Raw genomic sequence first — 16725 nt, forward strand, 5'->3', positions numbered from 1 at the left:
TTAAAAGATTGCAACAAATACATGAATACTGGAATGGCCTCCAAACTAGATAGAGGCACCAAAGGTACAATGGCAAAAGGTGTTTAGGCTACACTGCCTACCCTAGCAAATAGCAGGCCCGCTACTTGGGGCTTCAAACTTTCCTTGGTCACAGTATTGAATGCCACTTCAAGTGGTGTTTACCGATGCTGATTGGCAAAGCTAGAGGAATCCGAGCCTCCACCCTCCCGGATTTTCTTTTTAAGGATTAAAGGAAATTATGGTTTGTGGACTTGTGATTTGGGAGAGTGAGATCGAAAGGTTTTTAATGACTTAAATCTAGATTAAAAGAAAGCAAAAGATAAGTGGAGAAAAATTCTTGGACTTCAAATTATACCAACATCCAAACAAATTAAAGATTTGTTGCGGAAAATTCCTACTGAAATTATTCAAGGGAGAAGAAATTACATGATTGATTTTAGAAATTATATCAGATCACATGGAATTCAAAGTTAGAACGTGTTCCTTGTTGCTCCCTCGCTTCTTTGCATGGAAAAGATAAATCTAGATATGGTAGATTTGGAAGTGAAATCTAAGCTAATATGAGGACTGGTGCATTCCCTGAAAGATTGATAGCAAGCTAGCATATTTTCTTCAGCTTTGAAGGCCTCCAGTAAAATTCTGCGGAGTTGATAAGGACCCTTGACATTGTATCTGGCTTAAAATAAACTTTCATGCAATTCAGTAGGACTAGCCTTTAATCACGCCACAGCATGCCTAGCAATATACCTGCTGCCCCAAAAATACTAACGCTTCAGAATCCTTTCCTGAAGTAACTAGTTAAGCTTCCTTTCACAACATCCTGAAAACTGAACCAGTTTGCCTCGGTCTGCCATCACAATGCCACCATGATGCAGATGGTGATCTGTGTGATGTGCACCCCGGTGTATCGCACTCATCTACATGTACATCATGCATGCAGGCACTGCAAGCACCATCAGTGCAGGGGTAGCAGGAGCACTCACCAACAGTGGCAAGGTAAACCAGTTCCACCAAGCACATGATTAAGGCGCAAATGCGATTCAATACTGGTTGCCCTAGTAAATGGAGAGAGTTCCCAAATCTTCATGCAAATATTCACGACATCACGAATATACGACATGTGATGTATAGTTTTACTTTATTCATGAGACAATTATTGATTCCAAACAGATGAGAAACGGGAATGGATGGATGTCTCTGCACTTCTAGAATTTTTAAGCTTTGTTTGCAAAGATGTGATTCTAATTCAAGTGGTCCTCTTTGCCATAGTCATAAACAATCTCAATCTGCACCAGAGATAACATAATGTTAACAAACTTATAAACTGAAAAAAAAAAAAAAAAAGTGGCAGCAAACAAATGTCACAAGTCATAAAATATTGTTTTTATGGTTACATGCATGTTCTCCTCCAAAAAAAGGGGAAAACAATAATTTTTTGTGCACATATGCCATTCAACTATCCTCGCAGAAAAATAAAAACAATAGTCAAAATCACACGACAAAAGCAATTCACAGTGTTCATATCCAGTAAACTCTCCTACCAAGTAAAATGTTAACCTTAACGAACTAAATTCAAGTACTTATGTGACAGCTAGTAGTGTTGTACACGAGCCACCTGAATGTCAGCAGCACTGCAGAGCACTTGCTGAGCATTTTCAGATTGATAAAATCAATATGGAAATGAACTCCAAACATGCTTTGAGAATATCAAGTATACAATGCAGTGATTTAGGTTTTTAAATTTTGTGATTGAAGATTTGGGTGCTGCTAGAAATTGAGTATTCCTTGAAACTTGTTGAAGCTATTTCCTCCCCTCTCATTCATTCTTTTCTCCCCTTAATTATCCTTTTCACCTAAACAAACGGTCTCCTGGTTGTCGGTTATTCATCTCATCATTATTGAACAGTAGTCAAAAGGTTTCTCAAATTTTTTTATAAAAAAGATTTATATAAACCGAATAAATTCAAGGTGGCAATTTTTTAGTTCAAAAGCAGATTCTTGAGTCTACCTTCTAGCCAAAGAAGACATGCCATCCTATCGCTCTTGCTGAGAACACCACTTAAAATGAAAAATGGCAAGAATATTGTATGTGCAGCATTTTGTAGTGGCAACCAAAGGATTGAGAAATGAACCAACAACAAGAAGCAACTCAAAATCTCTTTAATATGAAATCCATTTGAAAATCTAATTGAGCGAATACTTGATCTTCAAATGCATTTGGCACATGTAAGAGGCTGATATTGCAGGTTGCATTTGTGGTGTATTACAACCCTGTTGGGTTTCCAATTAAACAGTCTTGAACAACTTCGGATATGCTTGCACTATTACATTAAAGCATAAGTATGAAGTTCAGAAATGTTCTGAATCATCAAAGAAGTTCCTCTTTCGGAAAAAAAAAAAGAATTGAGATAAAAAGTAACTTGCCTGTAAGATTGTAAATTACCCAATGCGCATTATCAATCACATATGCACAATTGTGATGCTTGCAAGAATCTCAAACCTCAATAAAAAGCAATGCCTATCCCAGCATGAGCATGCAAGCATTCTCTAAGGAATAAAATATTGAATATGAAATATATTTACATATGATATGTCGACATGAGTAAGCTAAGTCATGTAGTAGAGCAACCAAACAAGGGACTCAAAGAATGACACAGTAGATTTTTGCATATTAAAGCAATATCTTACCCCAGTAGGTGGTGGTGGATTTCGTGTAAATTTGGAGCCACCAGGAGCCCAGGGAACTGCAAATCAAGCAAAATAATACAAATCAAATTGCACTACATAGATATCGCATAATCAATTTAAGACAATATTAAAATCAAGGATATATGTATTGTCTGCCTGAGGTGTGCTGGACAGGTGATGGTACCAAAAATACTGTGCTGTGTCAGTGCTTCAAATACTTGGCACAACTGGCATGGCAACATCCCAAATACTAGCACACAATCAATCAATACCATGCCCATGCCACATGCTGTTAAGGCACTAGCATCGTACTTACCATGCATGACATGTCATGCCACCTGGATTAACTCTATGACTAAAAGTAGCATGCATCAGAACAAAGACTGCAAAAAAGTCAGTTGATGGAATAAGACTACAACCATAGGGTGAAGCCTCATGGGAAGATACTAAAACATACATTTAGCAGCTATTGCATAAGTTCAATCAATTATCACATCGCTTTTTTATGGTTGGAATCGTCAAATCATAATTGTCACATTGCTTTATACTCAGACAGCTTAGAGAGGGCTACTGCAAACAATCTCCGTATGTTTTGGACCTATAGTTTGTGATCCAGAAGTACTTTTTCTTCTAGTAAATACTTTTAAGGCATGTGGAGAAGGTGCTGTACTGAATCCCATTAAACAGTGGAAAAAGAAGATGACCACATGAAAGATAGAAAGGTCCAGGATGTGCAGAGCTATCACAATCATAATGGAAGAAATCTGTTGTAATTTAGTTGTAGAGAACAAGGCAACCCAACCATTCATGCTACAGATAAAGAACCAGAGAGAAAAGCCCTTTCTCTTCAAAAATATTCTTCTTTAAAAAAAGCACTTAAGCTAGCCAAAGTATATTTGTATTACCCTACAAAAGGGCCACTATCGGGTTTAGAACTCATATGGTAATGACTAATGACAAACAAAATGTGCAGCATCCACCATAGAGAAATAGCGTCTGAAGGGATGATATTGTCAATTAGAAAGCAGGGTTCAGATTCTACACCATGCAAATGCCATGCAAATCATGAAAGTGAAAATATTGCTGACAAGGTTAACATCATCTGCAGCACATTATAAATGGTTTATCTTTTTCCCTCTTCCATGTAAGACAGGAAAACAAACAGTGGTATATTTGGTTAGAAAAAATGTACTTTAGTTGAGAATCAAAGCTCATGGGAACTTACTAATGCTTTATGACAGTAGAAGGCATATTAGAATTGGAGCATGCAAGAGGTATTCGATGGGTTAAGCATTACAAAACATCCCCCAAAGTCTTTCCACTAGAAGCAAAAACTAGGAATGACATGTTGCCAGCAAAATATTTTCAAAATCCATAGAGAAAAAGTGAAGATAAGAAAATAACATAGAGAGAGAGGAGGGGCTGAAGATTTTGGCAGGCAATGTATTTAAGCCTTATTTATACATGCTTGTGTTTATACTAAGAATAAGTCACCACATATACTGAGATATTATTTGTCAACTTTCTAGTGAATTTTAATGGGCTCTGTATAGAGATCAATGATGTTATAGCATTTGTCATAAGATGCAAATAATCAAGCTAAAACATGCTTGATCAGTCTTGAATTGCTTCTTCTTCTGAAATTTTGGTGAAAATCAAGCATGAAATAAATAATGAAAATCATGACCACCCTAATAATTACTTTCTAGAAGACTAGTTTGTTTAATCAGAAAATCCAAATAAAAATTCAGAAAGATGATTTCTTTTGGTAAAAAAAGAGGATTTAAACATTGCATGTTTGCCATATATTCAGAAAGCATTGATGATTAATTACTTTTATCACAAGCTTAAAGTTATTCTCGAAAATATTTAGCACAATTCTATTAATAATCTTCCAGTTTCAGATTATTATTAAGTGACATGTTCAAGCGTTGCATTCTGCAGTTAGAGACATAATATTCGTATTCCATTCAATGTTTCATCCCTTCTCTTCTCTTTTTTATTTTTATTTTATTTTCTAATCATGGCTGCAATGCCTGATCCAATCCTCTGTAAAATGGTGTCAATTTACAAAACAAGGCAAACTTAGCCAGGAAAGGAGCAGCCCAAAGGGCAAGTTTCTATATATCAAGACCAACCTTAAGGTGATATACAGAAAAGCAATGGAATGTATAAAAACAATGATAAGTACAAAACAAAAGCAACTTCCAAATCATTTTAAGCTGATATTGGAATAGCTTGCCATTAGGAGAAAGAAAGGAAAGAAAACCAGAAGGAAAGCAAGAAAATGGATAGGAAAGTAAAACCCAATAACACCTGATTTGTTGTGCACATATTTACTTTTGGCTGATAAAGGCTAAGCTGCATTTTGCTCATTCTAGCTTATAAATCATTATCGTACAATGGAATCCCTCTTTCTCACACATTCATTAATGACTGTGAAGCCACAATGTACTTTCTGATAAATATTGCACCAATACTCCACAGTCGGCATATATACAACCTCCATTAAAAGAAAAGTATGCAAGTAAAGAACACAATAAAATAATACATGCTAACAGCATGTGAAGAAGGATGAAAGAATATTATAGGATATTCATCAGATATAGTAACCATACCCTAGAAAAAAAGGGGGGCGGAAAAAAACATAAAGAAGGAAAATAAGTTCTTCCGTATGCATTGTACAAAGCTAGAAAAGATACTTGAGAAAATATCATCATTATCAACAAAAAAAAGAAGAAGAAAGATTTAAAAGTGCAATAAGACTTTTAAACAACAATTACCAATGTAAGGATCAGGGTGCTGCCACTTCTCATATGCTGCTTCTCCCTCATCAATAAGCCTATCAATGGTGTTTAGATCCTCCTGCAAATTTACCAGTCTAGTAATTGAAAAAATTATGTATAACCATTCAGGATAATCTCTCCTTTTCTAGATATTTTGAAGCATCACAGTGTTATCAAGTAGGCATCTACTTGAATCATATGAAACAACTAGTTTACAACTTGAAAAGACTCAAAAAAGCAAAAGAAAATAAAAAAGTTAGAGACCGATATGTCTTATTACTTCAAACCAGGATTGAGGTACCACCCACGATGGATAGCACCTTAAAGCTTGCTTAAAAGTTAAACAATGTTAATATGATAACAAGATATTTGTGTATAAACACCATTTGTTCTCTAAGAAGCAATTTGAAAAATAGTACATGAAAAAGACAAAACATAATCCAGCAAAATGTAGTTTAGTGTAAAAAAACCTACTTAATATAACAAAGCAAAAGATTAGTTACAGGAAATTCATAAAATGAATATTTAGTTCCTTACAAAATATTTTCAAGCATATCTGATGTAGCCTGCTGCTAATCTAGATGCTACAAAGAACTAGTAGCTGATTGCTGCAGATTTAGATTAATGTGAATCAAAATTCCTGCATTTTATCTTTTTTAACTTGCTAAGCATAAGAAATGAATTTTTAAATCAACGATCACTGTCTCAATACCAGACCCCATACCAATACCACACAAGCACTGTGTCGGTACAATACAGTATGAAATTCTTTCGGCATACCAAATATCGGTACGCCTTCCGTATTGGGTACCAGTACCGAACCAGTACAGTATGGTATGCCTCGTACCATCCGGTTCAGGCCGGTACGGCGAACCATATTTTAAATCAATATTCAATCTGAATTTCAAATGGATCTGCTTTAGTGCAGCAGAAACCTATCAAAACAATGCAAAAAATTAGAAATGGACAATAAAAAGTGAATGAAGAAGAAGAAAAATAGGAGGAATCGAAGGAAGAAAGAAAGAGAAAGAAGACCTGTGGTTCACTTTCCTAAAACAACTAGCCATATAACCCCTTCAATAACATGACCCACTTTTCCTTTCCTCATATGGCTCTTGAGAAATAGAAAGAAAACATGACTAAATCTGCAAATAAAATCCTTCCATATAAATACTAGATGACAACTAACTGACAACCTAATTCAAGTCCCTTTAGGGCTCCTAAACAAGGAACAAAATTGCCAACCAAAACAATGGACTATTGGAATGTCAATTTGAATGAAAGAACTCCAAAAGTCCAAGACAGACAACTGAAAAAACAATATGAAAATAATATAAAACTTGAGAAAAAAGCCTAAAACTGACAATAATTTCAACCATCTAGATCCTGGTCTCAACTGAATGCTCCTTATATGGCAAATCTTTGTTTAAGGAATCTAAAAAACATCAAATCTACAAAAACTGATTCCTGGCTTCATGGATCCTTGTCACCTTCCAATTCTATCACATCCATTAGTTCCGTGATCTTCCCATCCTGTACTTAAACTGATTCTTTATTTGACATATTCACCTTGAAACAATAGAATTCCCTTTGAATGTCTTCTATTATGTTCTGGCCGGATCAGACCTAGATTAAGTCAACATATGAACTTCAAATATATGTTGTTTTAGCTGCAAGAAAGCTTCAAAGTGTGTGAATCTTTCATCTCTGGAACTCCATTATCTTTTATTCTTATGCATGGAAATGGATATATATTAGAGTTTCTGAAGGTCTCTTCCGGCATGTTTGTTGCATGGATCAATTTGCTCTGATATCCTTTCTGATGGCGCCTTGCTACTAATTTGGAGGTTACAAAAGAACAAGCACTAGCTGATCAAGTGCAGATTTAATTTAATCTAAACAATGTCCTCACTTTGCCCTTTTTTTAACTTGTTAGGAGGCCAAAAAAGAAAACTTTAGATCTATATCAGATCTGGATTTTAAATGAATCTGGTTTGGTACAGCAGAAACCTGTTATAACAATGTAACAAATAAGAAAAAGAAGAGTTAAAGAGAAGAAGAAGAAGATAACGCAGAACAAGCAGCAGCAGCAGAAGAAGAAGAGAAAAGACCTATCATCTATTTTATAGAGGCCATTACCCAGTTATGGTCCTAGCAATCCAAGATTCTAGATGGGGTGGACTATGGACAGACCTAACTTTTGGCTTTTTCTTTCCATAAAGTGGCTTTCCGGATCATGCCATTGTGCATATCAGCCCAGGGTCGGCGGAACCGTCCCGAACAGGGCGGTTTCGGCCGTCCCGAATCCACCGGTATGGTTCCGACAATAGAATCCATTGTCGGAGCCGAAGAAAGAGAAGGAAAGAGAGACCTAGCAGGAGAGGGAGGGAGAGAGAGAAGGCGGAGTGCTGGCGGAGTGCCGGCGGAGGCCGGCCTCGGCCGCCAGAAGCGAAGCCGCGGCCGCTGACCCTATTTCGAACGAAATAGGGTCCGGCCGCGGCCTTAAAAGAAATCACGATTTTTAAGTGAAGTCGGCAAGAGATTTGTCGACTTCACTTAAAAAAATAAAATTTTTTAACGTTGTCGCCAACCCCTATGTCGTTCGAAACAGGGGCAATGGCAGCAGCCTCACTTCCCGCGGCCTCCGCTAGCCTCCTCCGACACTCCGCCACCCTCCTCCAGCCCTTCCTCCCCCGCTCGATCTCTCTTACTCTTTTCCTCTCTCCCACGGTCCCTCTCTTGGTACAGGCCCGACATGGCTCATACCGAGTCGTCCCATCGGAAAACCGGTATGGTGCCCGGTATTGGTTTCTCCGACCTTGTGTCAGCTCAAACCTTTTACCAATACTCCAAGCAATGGCCCCTACAATGTCATCTATTTTAGTCATGTAATTTTTAGTTCCATTAACTTCAGCAAAACAACCAGAGACATGTCTTCTTAAATAATGTTAACCAACCCATTCTTCTTCCATCTGTAGGACTCTTATGAGAACAGAAATAGAAATGACCAAAGCCAAATCAACGGGCTACCTATTGACAACCTAATTTGATTCTGTTTAGGGTTACTAAAGAAGGAAAAAACTGCCAGCTAAATCATAAAATATAAGCACTGATTTGATTGGCATTATCACTCCAAAGATCAGTAGGAAAAAAGCTAAAAAAAATACAAAAATAGTACAAAAATTGAAAATAAAAGACTGGAAATAATTCAACTATCTAAATAACTAAATTCCAAATTGCATCATTACAGCCTCCATGAATAGGCAGCACTACAGAAACAATATTGTCTTTTGTGATACTGAATAGGGCTCTAAATAATATCCTATATGATGGCCAGGAAAGGTGTTGATGGGAAATGGAAGGAATCTATAAAGACTGAAAAGTTTCAGAGTACCATAATAATATGTCATATACAAATAATATGTCATATACTTGGAGGAATATATGCATGCAAGAGACTGAAATACGAAACCATTCTGCTCATGCACTATGTCAGGTTAGAACTGTAACAGATGATATCTTGGAAACTAATGACTAGATTTTCTTTTTGGAACATTGACATTTAGCAATGTTAAGGCATAATAACTAGGAGCGCGCACTGGTTGGGTTGGTTAGAGTTAGAGGCTAACCCAATAGTGACCCAATCCGGTAGGTTCTTAACTTTTGGAACCTGATCAAACCAATCAACATCGGAACCAATCCAACCTGACCAATGAAAATCAAGTTGGTTCTATTCGGTTGTTGGATCCCACAAAGCAAATAAACTATTGATTTTATTCAACAAAACAAATTAATGATAGAAGCTTTACAAAAAAAATAATATATAATAATATTCAAAGGCATATTATAACGACAATTCAAAATATTTATAAAAATAGAATATAAATAATACAAACAGCAACCATAATAATTCAATACTCTCTTCAAGAAAAGCAATAGCTAACCAAAATCTTAAATCAGGAATCTATCCGACCATATATTATATAATATAAAATCAATACCATTATAATAAACTTCATATATACATACATATGTATCTATATGGACCAGGTTGGCTGGGTCCAAGTTATTCTTAACAACACCTTAACCCAAACCCAAAACACTCTGAACGGGTTTCTAAAAATTGGAACCAGAATTAACCTGATCCTACCAGGAACCCAAATCAAACCAATCCAACAAGGCTGGTACAGTACAATTTCAAGATGACCCAAACCCATGTGCACCCCTAATGATCACTGCCCTTTCATGCCAGTAATAAAGGCCAATGGCAGCAAGTTATGGCAAAAAGGAAGAACATGATAAAACTTTTGAGAGAGTATGGAAGCAAGGATTTCATTGCTTTCCTTTAGCATCAAATCATAAGTAACTACTTGTATGTCATTGAATTTTAAGGTTTGCTTGGTTTCTTTGGGTGTCGGAGCCTCTTTGAAGCTTATTTGTTGTTTTCAAATTCTATCCCAAATATTCTTTCTAAAATTTAGGGTTGTCTTTGTAAGAGTTTTTACCACGATTTTGAGATGTGTTGTATTTTTTGAACTTTATCCAATCTAGGTGTCGTTTTTAAAATCCTAAAACTTAACTCAGTTTCCAAATTACAGGATATATTCAGAAATTTTGAATGCCTTGATCAGATTCAATTTTGAAGACATTCTGAATTTTGAAAATTTGCAATTAGCTGCCAACACTTTTCAGTTATTCTTCTTTGGAAATTTGATATTATGTTAGTTTGAGCATTTCAGTTTCTATTTCAAAATGGCATACTTGTAATTTTATACATATTACAATGTCTTCTACATCCATATCGTTTCTTAGAATTGTTCCATAAGGCATTTGTAGAATTTCAAATCTAGAAGCAACATCGTACTTGAAAGATATATATGGATCTCTATTTAGGTGGTATTTTTGGTCTTATTCAAATTATCAACGAGGATTTTTGCAGACCTCTAGCTCCATACTATGTAGCTGCATTCAAATTACCCATGAGGATATATGTGGAGCTTTCATCAAGTGTCATATGTAGACATCGAGGATATTTGTGGCCATATTCAGTAAACTGGTGAGGATAAGATGCGGGACCAAACAGGGATACTCTGCAATGTGTGGAGAACCTAAAAGTGCAGAAGTCCTGGGGTTTAGGCTCAGTTTTATGCTTGCCGTCAAGTTTCACGGAACATGATAGAGCGCAAATCGAGGATTATTGGTTGATAGATTGCTGATCTAAACCTGCACTAATTGTTATAAGGAGTCTAATAGACCCTGGAAACCCATTTAGTGCCAATCTAATGTACAAATTAAGGGAATAGTGAAATAGCTTGCAAGGATTGCAGGTTTTATTGGACCACAGACTCAAACAATTGGGTCTAACTTTTAAGGGTTAATAGCATACGCAATAAAGAAGAATAACAATAACAATTACAAAGTCCAAAATCTTAGACTATGACTAGTCCACAAATCTTCTAGACAAATGTATTAAGCAATTTGAACAGAACTATTCACTAAATAATTGCAGCAATATGATTAACTGTCAAGACATAATAAAATAGAGAGAAAGGAACAGACATAAATAACAGATTTAAGATATGAAGTAGAAGATTAAGACCCTGATTGGGTACCTTAAATTACTGGAGTTTAGGCAAATACTCTTGGACTGTTTTTGCCCAATATAAAAATTTCCAAAGTAGCACCCGAATATGACTTTTGGCAGGAGAAAATACCCTGAAATAACCCTAATTCCAGAGTATTTTCCTTCCTCACTCCTACTTCCGTAAAGTTTTCCAGCAATTTTTTTCCATCAGGGCTGCCCTCATCACGACATCAACCCACATGACTCCTCCCACTCCATGAGCCCACCCCCACAACCCCAACCCTCTTTTCTTCTTCCCTTTTCTGCCTTGGCCCTACATCACACTGACTGCTAAGCTCCACCAATGACACAACAGTGATAGCAACTCTCTCTTCACCCAACCCAACCCGACCACTGAGAATGGCTACCACTGCACCATTGGCCGACAACCCCCACAGCCCGCCCCCCACCCAAGCGCTCCATGTACGTCCTAATCTCTATCTTCCTCCTCCACCTCATCTCTTGGACGATCTAACCCCCTGCAGCAACACCTCCCAATTCCCACTCTTTGGCAGTGGTCGCAATGGTGGTGGTGCTGGTCTTGATAATATTGGTGGTCGTAGTGACAATATAGGTCATGATGATGGGTGTGATTGTGGTAGTTATGCTGGTAGAAATAGTGGTGCTGGTGGTAGTGGTGATCATGGTTATTGTGGTAGCGAGGGTGGTGGTCATGGTGGCTATGGTGGTGGTGGTCATGCAATGATTGTGGTTACAATGGTGATGGTTGTGGTGGGGGTGATTGTGGTAGTTGTGATGGTTGTGGTAGTTGTGGGGATATTGTGGTGGTTGTGGTGGCTATGATGGTGATGGTGGTCTTGGTGACGGTAGTAGTGGTGGTTGTGATGACAACGGTGGTGGTGCTCATGGAAGTAGTGATTTTGATGGTGGCAATTATGGCGATGGTGGTAGCGGTTTTAATTATATTGATGGGCAATGTTGGTGGTGTCTATTGTGGTGGTAATGACCATGGTGATGGTCATGGACAGTACTAGTGATTTTTGTGACGAATGATGATTTGGGTTGGCTTGAATGGAGGAACAAGATCGGTAAATGAGAGAATTTTGAGCTGAAGCAGCATCACCAAGATTTTTTTTTTTTAAATCACCCAAATGGTTAAGAATATGGGATTCCAAAGTAAAATTTTCATGGAATATTAGTGTGATGCATCACTCTGTTACTAGAGAATTTTCATTCTCTAGAATCTTTAACCAGGGCACCCAAACAAGGCCTAAGTGATAAGTGAGAGGAATAAGACAAAATGTTTCTTTACTCCCTCATAAAAATTCCATTATGCAATAATATTTCAACTAGCCCTTATGATCTTGACCGACTCAACCGATCCCTAAAGCTTCCTCATTTGAGTCGAATAGAATTCCTACAGAAATATATTGAAATCCCCTAGAATCCTACTAATTGACCAACTACGAACCTCTACCAGAACTCCTAGCAAGGCACGTACTATTCACATGAATTGAAATCACCCTCTTATTTTCTTTCACAACTAACCTAAAAGCCATACATACTAAAATAGAAACTAAAAGCTACTCGATTAGCAATAAATTTGAGAATGTTTGAAGCAATTGTTTTTGCGCTTCACTCCCCACATGTTCCTTACAACAGGATGGGGCCCTAAGGCTGCATTTGGTAAAGGGGATAAGAGGGGTGATATCCAGCCAAACACCCCAAAAGCACCCTGGAATAGGCCTGTTCGGATAAGTGCAAAAAGTGAGCAAAAGAGAGAAGGGATAAATTCTATTATGCCATTGTAGCAGAATAGAGTTATCCCACGGAGTAGAGGAAACTTATCCCTTCCAATTACTATTGTGCCTTAATCAACTCTTCAAACACAACAAAAAGGAGAGGGAAATTATGTTATTATGATAAAATCCAATTCATTGTGAAAACCGATGCATTCATTTATTCCACACTTTACCTCTCCAACCAACACCAAGGAAGACGTATCCATGGAATAGCCTATCCCTTCTACAACGCAAAGGACAATGCATGTTCATCATGGATTTTCTTTCTAATTGACAAGTCGAGTAAGATATTACATTTTCAAGTTCTAAAAACAAATATGACAACCAACGGAGGTAATGGTCAGGATTGCCAAAATAATGAAACCAGTAGGCAACCTGATTCCATATAATTAATAAATAAAAGAGAAAAAAACTAGAGAAAACAGGAACATACCACATGCTTGTTGGCCTCAAATTTTTCTCTTAGGTCTGATGCCTGAAAAGGAATACAGCATGAGCAAAAGCAAACAATTGTTTCTCATATATAATATATTAATTGGGCAATTGCAATATTTCCAGTTGTGGCCAGCAATAATACAGAATGAGGTCTTACACAAAATTCAGTGGTAGCCAAGATATCTCCAGTTCTACACAGACTAAAATACAAAAAAATCAGAAGGCAGCAAATCAACAGGAGGAAACAACTGTTCAGAAAGACACAAACAGTTGTTTGATCTCTTCCACAAAAATTGAAAAAATTTAACAGATTAAACCAGGTACCACAATGTCAGACGCCACAGAAGAACTTGAACAAAACCGAATAGCATGAGCTACAATTAAAAGGATAAACAAAAACTGGATTGGAGACAGAACACCCGGAGCTTTTTAACCATCATTAGACACTTCTCTTCTCTTGTGAAACGAATTAATAGATCATCCCATCTCTTTCTTAAATAAAAGGAAAAAAAAAGACACTTTGTATCAGATAAGGGGTCGACAGGTAAAGTATCAGAAAACAAAAATGAACTAGAACGCGTAAATCCGGCAAGAAGAGAAATATTAAGAGAGAGTGGGGGAGGGAGGAATACAACACACCCTACAAAGCATTTGAGACGCCAGCTAGATCGGATTTAATAGCAGTCAGATATAGAGAAGGGGGAGAGCGAAAATAGGGTAAAACGAGAATTTGATCAGATGGAAGAAGAAGGGGACGTACATCCTGGTAGAAGAGGTGGCGGTGGACGGCCCAGTTGAGGGTGTCCCTGAGGGCTCGGCGGTAGAGGATCCTCACGCGCTCCTTCTGCGCCGCCCTCCGGGCGAGGTAGCTCGCGGTGCTGGCGCTCATGCCGATAGATCGCCCTGCGCTCGCACTTCGTTTCTCTCAGCCGACCGCTCCTTCCAGACGAAGAGAACGAGCCTCGCCGAAGTTATAAGGACGAATCAGGGACTCGCATGGTTCAATCGGACCGATGGGTCTCCAAAATAGAGTGTCCGGTTTCGGCCCAGCCTATACTCAGTAATTATTAAAATTTATTACTTAATATACAACAAATATTAATAATATTTTTTATTTAGTATACAATAAAAATTTAATTATTAAAATTAGTTATTTAATATAATTTATTAGATTATTAGAATATATTTTTAGAGGAATGAGAGGAAGAGAGAAGCCAAAAGGATTCTAGCAACTCATCCTCTTAGTTTGTGATTTTTAGTGACTCAAAGCCTATTGGTGGCTTGGTGCGGTGGGGGGCCCGAGAAGCAATGGTTGTGCCCACTCTTTGCTCCGAGATATCTAGACAATGATGAGAGATGGAGAAGCCTTTCAGACCAAACTTATGTTCCATAAAGCTAAGGGGTTTGTGGATTGGGTGGCTACTTATATAGCTAGTCATTTCGATAGTACCCTGTAGACTGGTGATGGAGAGTTGCCCCCTAGCACTTTGAGGTATTTTGTTTTTTTATTTTATTGAGCGTATCCGTACTCATCAGGTATAATCCATCCGTCTTAGCACACATAAAAAAATAATAATAATAAAAAAGCCTACCGGTGTGGCTGAAAATCGGCATGGACTGAATAATTATAGATAATAGTTTCATAATGATCATGTATTTTTGCGGCTTTAGCATCTTCTGGGAACGCAAAGATTTGCATCAGATTTAATATTATGGGCAGGTATAATTTATTTTACCTGTCATGTATATTTCATATGTGGCAATGTCATGAATGAAAGATCTCTATCTTCCAATGTAAGTACTCTGAGGTTCTCCAGAATTCAATCAAAGTAGTATCAGCGCCTTGGATTGAGTTCTAGAATCAGATTTATGCATCCATAGCTTATTCTAAATTTTTAATAATGATTTTTGCTTTGCAATTTTTTAATAATTTTTAGTATATGAATGGGCCATGATATTTATCTCTTGACTAGTTTTCATGCATAAAATATTTTTATTTGCATGTTATATATCTTTAAATGTATGCCGTGTTGTATTGCCACATATGACTAAATAGCATTTTGCCAAACAAGATGTTTTTAATCTGCTTCTTATTAGATCTTGCCCTATTACATGCCTACTTTGATCAAGTGTAAGGATTACATACTAATTCAATTTAGATAATTTTATACAGGCCTCCCAAAATGGTATCGGTTCGTATTCTATAGAAATTTCTGCATATAGTTTTTAGCATAAAACTAGATGATCCAAAGTTTATAAAAGTTTTGGGCTTTATTTGAAGATGGCTAATAAGTATAGGTCTTGGACATGCCTGGGATACATGACAAAAATTTTGTTTGGCATTTGATTGGATTGGATGCTAGTAATAAATTTAGATCTAATTAAGTCCAACATGTATGATGTACCAATGTTGATCATTTGTGGCATGAACATCAAAAAAAGCATGATTATGTGTCTCTAATATCAACCAAAGCTCCACTTATAGTTCTAATAACAAAGCTATTTCCCCCCAATTTCCTTCACTCAGAGCACTACCATTAAAATTAACTTCGAAGACGCTAGGGTTGGTAGCTTCCAAGTGAAATAAATTCTTTGAAGGAATGCATAGCCTACAAACAAGGAGCCATAGTTTTCTCCAGCTATCAAGATTTCCTTTGGGGTAGTAACATTTATGGATTTATGTGCTTGGCTTCAAGCTCTTATTAAGATCATTCTGGGACTCCTAACAATATTTTGAAATATGCAATCATTTCTGGCCTTCCAAAATTGATATGTTATGTAAGACATTAAAATTGTCTCTGCTCTCTTTACTTAATCTCTCTCTAATGAAATGTAGAAAATTATTCAAAGAAGGAAGGAACAGGATGAAGTAATGCAGGCTAGGCCACCAGGGTGGTAGCTTAGTGGTACTAGGCGTATTTTCTATCCTCATGATTCTAAGTTCGAGTAGCTGCGCCGTCGATTAAAATGTAGCTTCGGCCACTACTTGAACATAGGGCCTAGGAATGCTTATTGGACCTCTAGTAGCTTTAGTGGTATCAGGTATGACGTATTCCCACGTGGGATTTGAGCCGAAGCCCAGAGGGGTAGCTGGGCCAGGCCCAAGGTTGGGGAGGGTATGAGTAAAATCGGTCGGGGTGCCCAACACACAGCCATTTCTGCCCACATCGAATACTCTCCTGGTGGGGCGGGGGTCCGTGAGGGTTGCTACATGGAGGTGGGCTTGTCCCTTCCTCCCCCCTTTTCTTTTTTTTAGCAAAAAAAAAAAAAAAGCAATGCAGGCTAGTGTTGTTTATATTCTTTAAATATTTTTTAGTGAATTCAATGTTCCTAAAATACATAAACACTTGGTAAATGACATCCTCAGCATATGCTTTGTCCATCACACTTTCCATTTGCATATGGTTCA

The 16725-nt window shown here is 37.3% G+C and overlaps 1 protein-coding gene across 2 annotated transcripts; it reads right to left on the bottom strand.

The window, feature by feature from the left end:
* Nucleotides 1–1043: 1043 nt before the first annotated feature.
* CIB22 (LYR family of Fe/S cluster biogenesis protein) lies at nt 1044–14280 on the bottom strand. 2 transcript variants are annotated; one of them, XM_088719871.1, is made up of 5 exons: nt 14077–14274; nt 13315–13356; nt 5493–5574; nt 2710–2765; nt 1044–1307 (listed from the first exon to the last, which is right to left on the bottom strand). In XM_088719871.1, the coding sequence occupies exons 1-5, from the start codon at nt 14203–14205 to the stop codon at nt 1263–1265; spliced, it is 354 nt and encodes a 117-aa protein (XP_088575997.1). In that variant the 5' UTR covers nt 14206–14274; the 3' UTR covers nt 1044–1262. The 2 variants fall into 2 exon arrangements, with proteins under 2 accessions (XP_088575997.1, XP_088575998.1); XM_088719872.2 differs by lacking the exon at nt 13315–13356 and having other exon boundaries at nt 14077–14280.
* Nucleotides 14281–16725: the final 2445 nt, after the last annotated feature.

The sequence above is a fragment of the Phoenix dactylifera genome, chromosome 4 (assembly GCF_051530095.1).
Source record: "Phoenix dactylifera cultivar Ajwa chromosome 4, Ajwa_hap1_PhDact_Kaust_v1.1, whole genome shotgun sequence".
Classification (NCBI taxonomy): Eukaryota; Viridiplantae; Streptophyta; class Magnoliopsida; order Arecales; family Arecaceae; genus Phoenix; species Phoenix dactylifera.

What these genes read in the sequence shown, in the direction of transcription:
- CIB22 (XM_088719871.1), bottom strand. Translation starts at nt 14,205, where the DNA reads ATGAGCGCCAGCACCGCGAGCTACCTCGCCCGGAGGGCGGCGCAGAAG. An exon ending in GCCACCTCTTCTACCAGGAT is followed by an intron (nt 13,357 to 14,076) that starts GTACGTCCCCTT and finishes ATTCCTTTTCAG; the next exon opens with GCATCAGACCTAAGAGAAAA. An exon ending in ATCCACCACCACCTACTGGG is followed by an intron (nt 1,308 to 2,709) that starts GTAAGATATTGC and finishes TCTCTGGTGCAG; the next exon opens with ATTGAGATTGTTTATGACTA.